Source organism: Thamnophis elegans, chromosome 6 (assembly GCF_009769535.1).
Source record: "Thamnophis elegans isolate rThaEle1 chromosome 6, rThaEle1.pri, whole genome shotgun sequence".
Taxonomy (NCBI): domain Eukaryota; kingdom Metazoa; phylum Chordata; class Lepidosauria; order Squamata; family Colubridae; genus Thamnophis; species Thamnophis elegans.
This window is the reverse complement of record NC_045546.1, coordinates 59831791-59847385: the sequence shown is the minus strand read 5'-3', so window position 1 is coordinate 59847385 and position 15595 is coordinate 59831791. Positions and strand designations below refer to the sequence as shown.

The 15595-nt window shown below is 39.2% G+C and overlaps 1 protein-coding gene across 5 annotated transcripts in view; it reads right to left on the bottom strand.

Moving 5' to 3' along the window:
• CASK (calcium/calmodulin dependent serine protein kinase) overlaps positions 1-15595 on the bottom strand; it is a 316647-nt gene that overhangs the window by 134177 nt on the left and 166875 nt on the right. For all 5 annotated transcript variants that reach the window (XM_032219765.1, XM_032219762.1, XM_032219764.1 and 2 more), the window contains exon 7: positions 774-949. In XM_032219765.1, coding sequence (XP_032075656.1) covers positions 774-949 — 176 coding nt within the window. The remainder of the gene's footprint in view (positions 1-773; positions 950-15595) is intronic.

The following is a 15595-nucleotide window of genomic DNA, read 5'->3' as shown; positions in this document are numbered from 1 at the left end:
TGACCTGTCTATCTCAAAGAGGTAGAATATACTATTAAAGAAAACACGAGGCTTTGAGTATTGAAAATCCTATTAGAAATATACAAACATGGAAAAAACCCCACAAGTTTGTTGCATATTTAAGTAACAACAAAATGGATTAGTACGAATTGTAGAATATATTCAATTGAGCTTCTGATACATAACATGTAATCACAGATTAGGTTTTTCACCAAAATGGCATTTGAAAATCTTAAAAATGGAACTAAAATGGAAAATATGTAAATTGTGCTACCAGGTCTCAATTGACCATAATTTAACTACCAGACTTGGGGGCTGGGCAGGGCAGGGCAGGGCAGGGCAGGGCATATGTTTGAAAGGGGACTATAACTTTTATGCTTTCTACTTTATCTTTCGGAAACAACTAACTTATTGCATTTGAAATAGAATGCGCTGTATAAAACCAGATAGCAAATACAAATATATGTCAGAAAATATGACTGACTTTGTTCCCATGTTACCACACACTTTATAACAAATCCAGTTTTGGCTTTATGTATTATAGTCTATTTCCTTGCTTTGTTTTAACTACATGGAGTTTTTCTGTTGCTGTTTTATCAAAATATGTCTTAACAGTAAAACCCATGTTTGTATTTGTATTTTAAGTGCTTTGGTATACCTGTACATAAAGGTATGTGGCAACTACAATTCATGAAAATGGATTAGTATTTGCAAATATGTTTTTTAATTGAAAATTTCTAACTAAAATATTTTTTCTTGAGATAAGTACTTACCTTGTATTTTCCTTTGATAATGCCTTCAAACAATCTTTCTTTTGTACCATAAAAAGGTAAACAACCACTAAGCAGAATAAAAAGAATAACTCCACAGCCCCATACATCTACAGGCTTTCCATAAGGCTCTCTTTTTACTACTTCTGGAGCCATAAAATGAGGAGTTCCTACACGTCCTAAAATAAAATAAAACATGTATTGTTTTTAAAGATGGCAGAGGAATACAAAGCAAAATTTTACATTGTATTTATCATATTTTATTGATTTAGTTATGTGATTTATCTGCCAACTCTATACCAGCAGGCTTCTAGATAGTGTACAGATATTAACAATTATATAGCATTACAAGATCCGATAGCAGTATACACATGGTTGCATGCTAATCAATCATTCACCAAAGCCAGAGCTCCCAGCTTCTGCAAGGTTCTGAAAATAGAACCATCTTCATTTTGGGGACCACCCAAAATAGCAATAATGCTTAGATTTCTATACTGCTCCACAGTGCTTTACAGCCCTCTCTAAGCGGTTTACAGAGTCACCATATTACCCCCAACAATCTGGGTCATTTTACCAACCTTGGAAGGATGCAAGGCTGAGTCAACCTTGAGTCTGGTGAGATTCGAACTGCCAAATTGTAGGCAGCCAGCAGAAGTAGCTTGCAGTAGTGCATTCTAACCATTGTGCCACCGATATCATAAATGTGATATGTTAATGCACTATAATTGAGACATCAGTGCCCAAATATTCTTTCTTAATTCCTCTCTTATAGTAATAGTAGTGACTGGAGACCACACCCACCTGCCATTTCAGAGTCCCACATCTGGGCTACTGAGGCAATTTTTAGGGGGAGAGGCCCTAACCTTTCCTTCTAGATGATGCAATTTCCTCTCAAAAATTCTTCTCCTGCACTGATACTGAAACAATTTTAAAGCCTCACTAATTTATATGCATTTATGTAAAACAGAAAGATAGACTGCACACATACATGAAGAAGAAGAAAGCATATTGTGAGTTTGAGTTTCATTTTATTTATATGCCGCCCTATTCCCTATGGGAGTCAGGGCGGCGCACAAACCCGAAGGAGGGGAAGGGAAAAACACAAAAACTACAAAAGTACAGGGCATTTAAAAAACAACCAACAGCCACACGATTTGAGAGGGGAAGGGAACTCATCGACCCCAGGCCTGCCGACACAGCCAGGTTTTAACGGCTTTTCAGAAGGCCTGGAGAGAGGTGAGGGTCTGAATCTCTGCGGGGAGTTCGTTCCAAAGGGCCGGAGCTGCCACAGAGAAGGCCCTCCCCTGGGTAGTAGCCAGATGACATTGGCTGGTGGACGGAACCTGGAGGAGGCCTACTCTGTGTGATCTAATGGGTCTTTGGGAGGTAATTGGCAGCAGGCGGTCTCTCAAGTATCCAGGTCCAATACCATGAAGGGCTTTATAAGTGACGACTAGCACCTTGAAGTGTATCCGGAGACCAATCGGTAACCAGTGCAGCTCGCGGAGGACAGGTGTAACGTGGGTGTACCGAGGTGACCATATGCCTTTGGTAGTTTGTGACTAAGCTATGTAATCCTGGCATGCAAGCCTGGAATCAATTCAGCGTAGAGCTCAAAATACGAGGAACTAACATTCTTTACCCATTGAAGCTTTAGGACCAGTTTCAAAAGTAGTCCTATCGCCAAAATCATCACTGAATCATAGTAATCACAGATGTGCAAAATATTTTTAATTAAAAAAAAACTTTCTGTGTTGAACACCGTTTCCAGCTTGAAATGACTGTTTGATCTTCCATGAACTGTCCAAGCCAGAATTGTACTATTTCAAGCTTAGTTCTTCAGAAAAAATCTGTTAAGAGTTGAGACAGCCCATTTGAAATAACCATTTGCAGTTCAAAATGGCTATATTTACTTTGAAACTTTCTTCACATATTTAATAGTTACACACACACAGACATTGTATTCAGAAAGTATTCAGACCCCCTTCACTTTTGTCAATTTTGTTATGCTGCAGCCTGATTCTACAGTAGTTGAAATTCATTTTTTCTCATTCATTTGCACTCCCTACCACATAATGATGAAGTAAAAACAGAAGTTTAGAAATGTCTGTAAGTTTATAAAAAAGGAAAAATTGTAAGTATTCAGATCCTTTGCAACAAAACTTGAAATTTAGCTCTGGTGCCCCACATTTCTCTTGATTGTTGCTGACATTTTTCTATACAGAGTTCATCTATAAATTAAATTGATTGGACATGATTTAGAAAGGCACACACTTTTTTATAAAAGATCTGAGTGGGGAAGGCTACAATAAAATTTCTGTTGCACTAAAGGTTCCTCAGAGCAGAATGGCCACCATAATTCTTGAATGGAAGAAGTTTGGCACAACCAGGACTCTTCCAAGAGCTGGTTGCCTAGTCAAACTCAGCAATCAGGAGAGAAGGGCCAAGAACCTGATTGTCACTCTGACTGAGCTCCAGAAATATTGTGGGGAGATGGGGCAGAGATGGGACAAAACAGCGGTCACCAACTGGTCCGTGGACCACTGGTAGTCCATGAGAAAATTTTGGTGGTTCACAGAAAAATTATTTGTATTTTTTATATTGCACTAAATCAGGGGTCCTCAAAATATGATCCTGGGATGGCTATGTGCAATGAACATTTGTGTTGCTGCAGAAAGTCTCCCCCTTTGGGTCTTTTTGTGTGGGTTGGAGGTGGGCAGAAATTCTGACGGGTGCCTGCTTTGGCTCCCTGGTGGGGGGCTTTGGAAGAAGGCTGGAGGGAAGTGCTATTGGTGGCAATGAGCCAGAGGACCTTTGTTAGGGATATAATCTAACAGTTGGGTTGGCAATATATAAACCATAATAGTAATACTGTATCTTTAATTACTGCTGTAAATGTGATTGGTTGCTGTTTCCTCAAGCGGCCATAAGATGGAGCCAGGGTGATTGTTAGATGCTGATTGTTGGATGATGGTTGTAGATGTGTCATGTATTGATCAGTGTGAATTACTGTGAGTTTTGCAACTGTTAGCAATTTTTGTGTACTGAACTGTTTATATGGTTCTGGATTGTGTTTGTTGGACCGTCCCTTAATGACTGACTGTCTTAACCGTGTATGAATTGGACTCTGCATACCTCTATTCCCAGGGAAGTAAAACACTATGTGTTTCATAATTCAATGTCTCTGTATGATGGTTTATGCGTTCTTCTACACCACTCTCACTACGTTTCTCTGCACACACTCGTTCTCCTAACGGGCAGCTTACCTAACACTGGTTATGGGCCCAGGTTACACCAGACGTAGCTAAAGGAGAGTTAGTGTTGATACGCAATACCGTATACAGACAGCTGTTTATTTTTGTAATTGTTACTATCCTGGAGAAGATGGCACATGACCCATCAACAAGTCTATCACCGATAACCCGGTAGGATGGAACAAACTATGTTTCCTGGTCTATGAAGTGCAGCCCACTCCTTCTTAGGGAGGGATTATGGGATGCTGTACAGAATCCACCGAATGTAACTTCTTGGGATCCAGATGACGAGGACGATGCCAAGAAGATAGCATATTTTCAACGACGCAATCAACGAGTGTTGCGTATAATTGGTCTAACACTGACTGACCAACAATTAGTACACATTCATGGAGAAAATTCTGCTGCAAGATGTTGGGAGAATTTGAAGAGGATTTATGTACGTGAAACTGAAGGTGCACATATAAATATTACATGCAAACTGTTTAGGGCATGTCTTCTGAAAGGTGGAGATATATTAGCTCATTTAAACTTTATGAAAGGAGTTTTCCAAGAGCTACATGAAAAAGAACTGATTTTTTTCAGAGCTACATCAAGTTTACATCATTTTTTCCTCACTGGATGAGAGTTATGATGATTTTGTATCTTCCCTAACCCGAAATGAACTAACATTGACTGACATAACTGCACAACTGTTGGAAGAGTCAAGAAGAAGGATGGAAAGAGAACAACTGAGAGAGAAACCACCACAACATGAGGAGTCATCTTCGACTGCCTATACTGTTAGAAAATGTTTTTCTTGTGGGGCTAAGGGACATATAGCTAGATTCTGTAAAAATGCAAAACAACAGAATACTAGAAAAGCTAAGAAGAACGCTAATGTCTACTTAGTTATGTCTACTTTGGCTATGTCAAGCAATGCACCAATAGACCATGATTTGTGGGTAGTTGATAGTGGTGCATCACAGTGCATTACTAGAAATAGAAAAAGTTTTGTAAAAATGTTTGTGAGCAAGCAACATGTATCTTTGGCAAATGGATCGAAAGTGAAAGTATCTGGTGAAAGTACTGCATATTGTTCATTTATAAATGAGCATTTATCTATGTTATATGTACCTAAACTAAAATTTAATTTATTATCAGTAAGGGCTCCAGTTAATATTGGCTATGTAGTAATCTTTAGGGGAGATAACTGTATAATTGAAGAAGAAGGTAATAGGGTTACTGCTATATTAACAAATAGTTCATATGTTATACCGGATGGCCAGATAGCTAGCTCAGTTTATAATAATGTGAGACCACATGACGAATGTATACATTTACTACATAGACGTATTAATTTCAAGATGCTGCATCAAACTGTTATATTGTCAGAAGGAGTAAAATTAAAACCTTGCAGTAAATACTTAAACTGCAATGTGTGCAATCAGGAGAAAAGCAAGGTTACTCCAGCAAACAGACGGAATGGTTTTAAAACAAAGGAACCTCTGGAGGTTGTTTTTGCTGATATAATTGGACCTATGAAACCCAGTTTGGGAGGTGCCTGTTATGTTTTGAGTATCATGGATCATTATTCAAGATACGGTTTCTGCTATTTAATGAAAACCAAAACAGAAACGTTCCAACATTTCTTTAATTGGCTAAGATTAAAGAAGGAGGCTCTCACAACAGTCACTCGTGCCCTTGTGACCTCTAGGCTGGAGTACTGCAACGTGCTCTACATGGGGCTGCCCTTGAAGAGTATTCGGCGACTTCAGCTTGTCCAGAATGCAGCCGCGCGAGCAATCGTGGGTGAGCCTCGATTCACCCACGTAACACCTATCCTCCGCGAGCTGCACTGGCTGCCTGTTGATCTCTGGATTCGCTTCAAGGTGCTAGTTGTCACCTACAAAGCCCTTCATGGTATTGGATCTGGGTACTTGAGAGACCGCCTACTGCCAATTACCTCCACTAGACCAATAAGATCCCACAGACTAGGCCTCCTCCGAATTCCATCAGCCGCCCAGTGTCGACTGGCGACTACCCGGAGGAGGGCCTTCTCTGTGGCTGCTCCGACCCTGTGGAACGAACTCCCCGTGGAGATTCGTACCCTCACCACCCTCCAGGCCTTCCGCATAGCCCTTAAAACCTGGCTGTTCCGACAGGCCTGGGGCTAAAGACTTGCAGCCCCACTTCGAATGGTATGATTGTTGTGTTTTTTAGCTGTGTATGGTCTTTATGTTTTGTAACTTTGTTTGTTTGTTTTTTTCCCCTCCCTTGAATTGTGAGCCGCCCTGAGTCCCTTTCAGGGAAAAGGGCGGCATACAAATAAAGTAAATTCAAATTCAAATTTGCTGAAAAAAAGATGAAAACTAAGGTGATTACTGTTGTAACAGATAATGGGACTGAGTTTACAAATTATAAATTTCAAACGATGTTAAAATCAGCTGGTATTGAGCATAAACGTTCTGCTCCTTATAGGCCACAACATAACTCATTTATAGAACGAAAGGGGCAAACATTACAAGCCATGGCTCGAACTATGTTAGTTGATTCAGGTTTGACTGAAACACTGTGGGGTGAAGCTATAATGTGTAATACAATACATAGTGAAGGAATTAATAAAGATAAGTTTCAAAGCTGGCATGGCTGATCCATGTTTATTTAAAAAAGGAAAGTGACGGTGTGATTTCATTGTTGCTATTGTTCACTGATGACATAGCATTAATCACTAAAACTGAGCAAGAAGCTATTGAAATTATTACACTGCTAAAAACGCAGTTTAAAATAAAACATCTTGGTGAGATTAAGCAATATCTTGGTTTAAAAATAGATAAAACTAGGGGAGGATACAAAATATCACAAACTGAAAAAATTAACCAGTTACTCGGGACTTTTAAAATGGAACTCTATAAACCGGCTAAAACTCCAATGGGTCAAGAATTTAGCCATAAAGATGTACAAAGCCCTGCATTTGATACAGGTATTTATCAATCTCACATTGGTAGCTTATCTTATCTCAGCAATTGGTCAAGGCCAGATATAGCAGATAGTGTTAATCAATTAGCCAGGTTTAATGTTGAACATACTGAAAGGCACTGGCAAGCTGTTAAGCGTGTATTGAGATATCTTAAACAAACAATACATTATGCATTATATTTACAGCCTAAGGATGAACTGAGTTTAACTGCATATGCTGATGCAAGTTTTGCTACAGACATGTCTATACGTAAATCCACATCAGGTATTGTTGTATTCTTAGGAAAAGCGTTAATTGGATGGCGGTCTATTCGTCAAAAACATTTAAGTTTATCAATAATGGAGGCTGAATTCTCATGTTTATCTTTGTTATGCATGGATTTGGTTTGTTACAAATAACTCCTACTAGATATGGGGATTAATGTACAAGAGCCTATTGTTGTATATGAAGACAACCAATCAGCAATTCAGATGGCATCCAATCTTGCTGTAAAGACAAGGACAAAGCACACTGACTTAAGATATCTAAATGTAAGACAAAGTGTTATTAGTAAACTGATTACACGAGAGTACTGCATGTCTGAAGATAACATTGCAGATCATTTTACCAAAGTTCAAGGTACTATGAAACATAAACCATATTGTGATGAATACGGACTCAGACTGTAAGGTTACAGATATATTGCTCTACCCAAAGGGGAGAATGTTAGGAATATAATCTAACATTTGGGTTGGCAATATATAAACCAGCCGCCCTGTTTAGGGTGACCCGCTCCCTCCTGAAAGGTGAGGAGGCGGGGGAACCCCTGCAGGGAAGCGCTGAGGAGTTCATTCAGTTTCTGTTGGATAAAATCACTCAGATTCGGGCAGACCTGGACTCTACTTGGGCAGTACCAGCTGAGATGCCGAGGGAGTCTCAGTCAGATTTGCTGGGATGAGTTCAAGTTTGTCACCCCTGAGGAAGTGGACAAGGCCATGGGAGCGATGAGTGCCTCCACCTGTTTACTGGACCCGTGCCCCTCCTGGCTGGTTTCGACCAGCAGGGAGGTAACACGAGGCTGGCTCCAGATGATTACGAACGCATCTTTGCAGGAGGGGTCTTTCCCACAACCCTTAAAGGAAGCGGTGGTAAGACCCCTCCTCAAGAAGCCTTCTCTGGACCCAGCTATTCTTAAGAACTATCGTCCTGTCTCCAACCTTCCTTTTTGGGGGAAGGTTGTTGAGAAGGTGGTGGCGCTTCAACTCCAATGGACCTTGAATGAAGCAGATTATCTAGACTCCTTTCAGTCTGGTTTCAGGCCTGGGTACAGCACAGAAACCGCTTTGGTCGCACTGACCGATGATCTCTGGCGGGCCAGGGATAGAGGACATTCCTCTATCCTGATGTTTCTTGACCTCTCAGCGGCCTTCGATACCATCGACCATGGTATCCTTCTGCGACGGCTGGAGGAGGTGGGAGTGAGAGGCACCGTTTTACGGTGGTTCTCCTCTTACCTCTCTGACAGGTCGCAGTCGGTGTTGGTCGGGCCCCTTAAATGTGGTGTGCCATAGGGTTCGGTCTTGTCCCCCCTCCTATTTAACATCTACATAAAGCCGCTGGGTGAGATCATTCGACAGCACGGGGTTAAGTACCATCAGTATGCAGATGATACACAATTGTATCTCTCTGCCCCGTGCCAGCTCAGTGTAGCGGCGGACGTGATGTGCCGATGCCTGGAAGCTGTCAGGATCTGGATGGGAGTGAACAAACTTGTACTCAATCCCGACAAGACTGAGTGGCTGTGGATGTTGCCCCCGAAGGACAGCCTAGACAGTCCATCCTTGATCCTGGGGGGTGAAAACTTACACCCCTCAGATAGGGCCCGCAATTTGGGGGTCCTCCTGGATTCACAGCTGACACTGGAACACCATCTGTCGGCTGTGACCAGGGGGGGCCTTTGCCCAGGTTCACCCGGTGCATCAATTGTGGCCCTACTTGGATCGGGAAGCACTTCAAACAGTCACTCACGCCCTAGTCACCTCAAGGCTGGATTACTGCAACACGCTCTACATGGGGCTACCCTTGAAAAGTGTTCGGAGACTGCAGCTAGTCTAGAATGCAGCCGTGTGAGCGATACTGGGTGTACCGAGGTACACCCACGTTACACCTATCCTCTGCGAGCTGCACTGGCTTCCTATTGGTCTCCGGACGCAATTCAAGGTGTTGGTTATTACCTTTAAAGCCCTACATGGCTTAGGGCCAGCGTATCTGCAAGACCGCCTACTGCCACATATCTCCCAGCGGCCGGTGAGATCCCACAGGGTGGACCTCCTTCAGATGCCGTCAGCCAGACAATGTCGGCTGGCGGCTCCCCGGAGGAGAGCCTTCTCTGTGGCTGCTCTGACCCTTTGGAATGAGCTACCCCCAGAGATCCGGACCTTACCCACTCTCATGGCCTTCAGAGAAGCTGTCAAAACCTGGCTATTCCAGCAGGCCCGGGGCTGCTGACCTCACTGTTGAGGTCCAGCCCCGATCAGAATGAATCCATGTGTGGTGATTTTAAATCTGTCTTTTTTATTTTTTATTATTTCTTTTTTTCTCTTTTGTTTTTGTAAGCCGCCCCAGTCCTTCGGGATTGGGCGGCTATAAATCTTATTAATAAAATAAAATAATAAATAAATAAACTGTAATAGTAATACTGTATCTTTAATTACTGCTGTAAATGTGATTGGTTGCTGTTTCCTCAAGCGACCATAATATGGAGCCAGACTGATTGTTAGATGCTGATTGTTGGATGATGGTTGTAGATGTGTCGTGTATTGATCAGCGTGAATTACTGTGAGTTTTGCAACTGTTAGCGATTTTTGTGTATTGAACTGCTTATATGGTTCTGGACTGTGTTTGTTGGATCGCCCCTTAACTGCGAACGTTGATGACTGACTTAACCGTGTATGAATTGGACTCTGCATACCTCTATTCCCACGGAAGTAAAACACTATCTGCTTCACAATTCAGTGTCTCTGTATGCTGGTTTATGCGTTCTACTACACCACTCTCACTTCGCTTCTCTGCACGCACTCGTTCTCCTAATGGGGAGCTTACCTAACTGTTACAGTGGGACTGTATCATGGCCTGGAACTGGCTGACTATCTCAGCTTGCTGAGCTTCCTGACACTGGTACCTGGCCTTGCACTCCCACTGGTCTTCCATCTGCTTGGAAAGTCTATGCTTGTAGTCCTCAGTGAGGTGCTTCTACTGAGCTGCCTTCTCGGTCAGATCCAATTTGAACTGAGCTGTTTTGCCAACTCCTTCTCATGGTAGTTGGTTAGCTCCAACAACTGCTTCCTGTTGGGGCCCTCAGGAGCCCGGATGGGGAGGTGAGGAGTGGCTGGGAGGGGTGAGTAGAGGTTTGATGTGAGTGACATCGAGTTGGCCATGTCCACCCAGTCACATGACCACCTAGCCAGTGATTAGGCAGATCATATTGGTTCACAGGATTTAAAATTATGAAATTAGTGGGTCTCTGCGGTCCGAAAGGTTAGTGACCCCTGGGACAACCATCACTGCAGCCCTCCACCGATCTGGACTTTATGGCAGAATGGCTATACAAAAGCCTCTCCTCAGTGAAAAGCACATGAAAGCCCACTTCGAGTTTGCAAAAAAGCACCTGAAGGACTCTCAGACTGTGAGGAATAAGATTATCTGATAACCAAGATTGAATTGTTTAGTCTGAATTCTAAACATTATTTCTGGAGGAAACCAGGCACGGATAATATCAACCCAACAGTGACAGTGTTTTTCAGCAGCAGGGACTGGGAGACTGGTCAGGGTTGAAGGAAAGCTGAATAGAGCTACAGTAAGTACAGTGAAATCCTCAATGAAAACCTGTTCCACAGAACTCAGGACCTCAGACTGGGCTGAAGATTCACTTTCCAATATGACAACAATCCTAAGCACCCAGCCAAGACAACAAAAGAGTGGCTTAGAGACAACTCTGCGAATGTCCTAGAGTGGCCCAGACAGAGCCCTGACTGAACCCTATTGAACATCTCTGGAGGAATCTGAAAATGGTTGTCCATCTACAATCACCATCCTACCTGACTGAGTTTGAGAGGATTTGCAAGAAAGAACGGCAGAAAATCCACCAATTCAAAGCTTGTCGTGTCATATCCAAAATACTGAGTGAAGAGTCTGAATAAGGCTGTTACTAGAGGTCTGATAATAGACTATACAAGGAAGAGAAGCTTAAAGAAAAGACAAATGCATAAAACTTTAGATAATGATTACAAAATACATGAAAGAGAATTACAGAGATCGCCACAAAAAAAAAGATGTCAAGATAAAAATGGATATAATTAAACATAAAATGGATCTACTGGAAAAGGAAGAACTGGCACAAAAAATTAGAGGTGCTAAACGGAACTATTTTGAAAATGCAAATAAACCAGGCAGGTGGTTGGCATATAAGCTGAAAAAAGAGAGAGAAACAAAGAAAATACTCCAATTAAGAGATGAACAAGGACAAATTCAGTATGGAAATATACTGAGAAAAAAAATATTATACAAGACTACTATGCTAAGCTCTACGAACAAAGAAGGTGGAGGAGGGAGGAGTCAAAAAGTACTTACAGGATGCCAATCTTCCCCAGATATCAGAGGAAACTAGAACAATGCTAGAAAGTAAAATAACAACGAGGGAGCTAACGGATGTACTTAAAAAACAAAATAACGGGAAAGCCCCAGGACCGGATGGACTACCCGTGGAATTCTATAGAATATTTGAAGAAATTTTTGACTCTCCCACTTCTACAAGTCATGAATGAAGTGATGTCTGAGAGTAAAATACTGAAGTCATGGTCAGAACCATATATAACATTGCTACCCAAGGAAGAGACCGATTTAACACAAACCAAGAACTATAGACCAATTTCTTTATTAAACTCAGATTATAAGCTATTTGCATCTATACTAGCAGGGAGACTTAAAAAATATTTAAATAACTTCATCCACTCAGATCAAAATGGCTTTTTACCTAAGAGACAAATTAAAGATAATATGAGCATGATTTTGAATACTTTGGAATATTATGAAGCCCACCCCGAAAAACAAATGGCTTTGATGTTTCTTGATGCACAGAAGGCCTTTGACAATGTGAATTGGCAATTCATGTTTTTACAACTGGAGCAGATGAACTTTGGGAAGAAATTTATTCAAACCATACGAATGATATACCAGAAACAAACAGCAAAGATAATGGTAAATGGAAAATTAAAGATCCTATTAAAATAAAGAGAGGTACGAGACAAGGTTGCCCATTATCACCGTTACTCTTTGTCTTAACGTTAGAGGTTTTAAACAGAAAGATTAGAGAAGAGGAAGAAATAAGAGGAATGAAAATTAAGAAAGAAGAATATAAGCTACAAGCGTTTGCAGATGACTTAGTTTTTATTCTTGAAGATCCACTAGAAACAGCACCCAAACTGCTAGAAAGAATAGAGGAATATGGAAAAGTAGCAGGCTTGAAAATAAACAAAGACAAAACAAAGATTATGACAAAGAATATGCCAGCAACACAAAAGGAAGAGTTGTCAGAAACTTTGCAGATTCAAATTACAAGTAAGGTTAAATATTTGGGGCTATACCTATCACCTAGATGCAGTACTCTTAAGGAGGACAATTATACTAGACTAAAACAACAAATAGCGACTGATCTGATGAAATGGGAAAATTTACAACTATCAATGATAGGAAGAATTTCTACAATTAAAATGAACATTTTACCTAGAATCTTATACCTGATCCAGACAATCCCAATCAGATTGGGTAAGGACTTTTTTCAAGACTTAAACAAAATAGTTTTGAAGTTTATTTGGCATGGGAAAAAAGCCAGAATAAAACTTAAAATTGTTACAAGATGCTAGAATTAGAGGAGGATTGGGCCTACTTGATTGGGAATTATACTACCAAGCAACAAACTTGATGTGGATTAAGGAATGGATATCACTAAAAAATTCTAGAATATTGAATGTAGAAGGTCATGATTTACTGTTGGGATGGCATGCTTTCTTATGGTATAAGGGAACTAAAGCACATGGCTATTTTAGAAGACACTATATATGGAGGCTTTGTTATTAAACTGGGAAAAGGTAAAAAGATTACAATACTTAAAAATTCCAGTCTGGATATCAATGATTGAAGCATTTTCATATCCGATAATATATAAAAAGGAACAAACAGTTAGATATGTTGAATTATTGAATGCAGAGGGTGAACTCAAATCTATCCAAGAGTTGAAACAAGAAAGGATAGAAATGAATTGGTATTCATATGTACAGATACAATCTAGATATAATAAAGATAGAAAATCCAAAGGTTTTTACAATAAAATGACTGAGTTAGACAAAATGTTAACAGGTACTGATGAAAAAGTAATTAAAAAACTATACGGATATTTATTGGAGGTTAAATTACAAGAAGAACAAGTCAAAGAAACTATGATAGCTTGGGGGAAAAACTTTGGGTATGGGATTGATTTAGAGAAATGGCAGAAACTGTGGTCTCAAAATTATAAAATGACAATGTCTACTGCATATAGAGAAAATTTGTATAAGATGTTTTACAGGTGGCATCTACCCCCAACCAGAATTGCAAGAATGTCCAAGAATAAATCAGAAAAATGTTGGAAATGTCATCAGATACCGGGCTCATATTACCACATGTGTGGACTTGCATTGAAGCTAAAAGATACTGGACTAAAATCCACATGTGGTTGGAGAAAGTGACACACAAACAAATAGACTTCAAACCAGAGGTCTTTTTATTGGGGATCATACCAGAAATCTATAACAAAGACTTAAAATATCTGATTGTAGCCAGAATCGTATTTGCAAAAAACTGGAAAAATGAAATAATACCAAAACAGGAAGAAGTTATTCGAAAAATAATGGACTGCTGAAATGAGTAAATTGACACTTGAAATTAGAGAACAAGAGGACGAGCAATTTTATAAGATATGGGACTTGTTTTATCAGCAGCTGGGGGAAAAAACCTGGAAATGAAAAATGTTTTACTCATGTTTTAAATGAAGGAGTTAAATGATAACACAACCATGCTGTGAAATAGATTAACAACAATACAATGAAAAACTGATATATCTATGAATTGAATACTTTAGAATTTTTTGCTTTAAAAAGGATAAGGATAACAACGATTTTATGTATATTTGATAGCGTTTTGGTGATATAATGTATAACCTTAAGAACATATTACAATGATATCTTGTTGTTGATAAATTATTTTAATAAGGGAATAATTAAAAATTGGTATATATATGTAGCGATCACTTAGAATATTTTGTTGAAAAATGAAGGAATAAGATTTCCGTTTGAAGGTATGAGGTACAAGGATAACAATGAACAAAAGCATACCTGATAGTTGATGGTGGAATTATGTATAATGGAAAATAGTGATATAAACGGTTGGTAAAAAAATTTTTTTTTTTTCACATGGGGATAATATAAAGATATACTGTTATTAAATAGATAATCAAGAATGTAAGGGAACTATGATTTATTGGAAAAAAATACTTCGTAATTGAATGTATACTGTACAATGAAAGTGAGGTATTTAGTTAAACTAGATGAAAAATCTGTGATGGTAAATGTTATTCGAGAATATGGATGTTAAAACACCTATAACCAAACAACATGTTGTATGTGATGATGCTTTTTGTGTGTGTGTGTATTTTTTTTGTATTTTTTTTTGCTGTTTTTTTATTGTTGTCTGTATGTATTGTTTGTGTAATAAAAATAAAAATTTATTTTTTTAAAAAAGAGTGGCTTAGAGACAACTCTGCGAATGTCCTAGAGTGGCCCAGACAGAGCCCTGACTGAACATCTCTGGAGGAACCTGAAAATGGTTGTCCATCTACAATCACCATCCTACCTGACTGAGCTTGAGAAGATTTGCAAGAAAGAACAGCAGAAAATCCACCAATTCAGGTGTGCAAAGCTTGTCATGTCATATCCAAAATACTGAGTGAAGAGTCTGAATACTTATGCTTATGTGATATTTCAGTTTTTCTTTTTAATAAATTTACAGACATTTCTAAAATTCTGTTTTCACTTCCATTACGGAGTGTAGATTAATGAAAAAATAATAATTTTCAACAACTGCACAATCAGGCTAAAGCATTAAAAATTGACAAAAGTGAATGGGATTTGAATACTTTCTGAATGCACTGTACATGCATGCATACATTAAATTCTTCAAAAGCATAATTTGTGAGTTAAGAGGAGCTAATTTGTCTGTGAAACACTGGTTTTATTTATTCTCAAAAAGACAGTACCCAAAGTTGATGTGTTTTGCTTAATCAGGCTAGAATAGTGCTAGGTTGCAGTAAAGACTTAAAGAAACTCACATTTAAACAAAATATGAAATATATTTAATAAATTAATATATTATTTTTTCTTTTTCATTCTTAAGCATAGTTTGCAAATTTTCAATGATTGTTTCTTAATTATCACTTGCAGACTATTCAAATTGCAACTAGACTGTTCTCTTTGTTTTTTTATAAGCAAGCTATTTTCTTATATCATTATAAGTTCATCCTTGGTAAATTTCACCCAAACTAA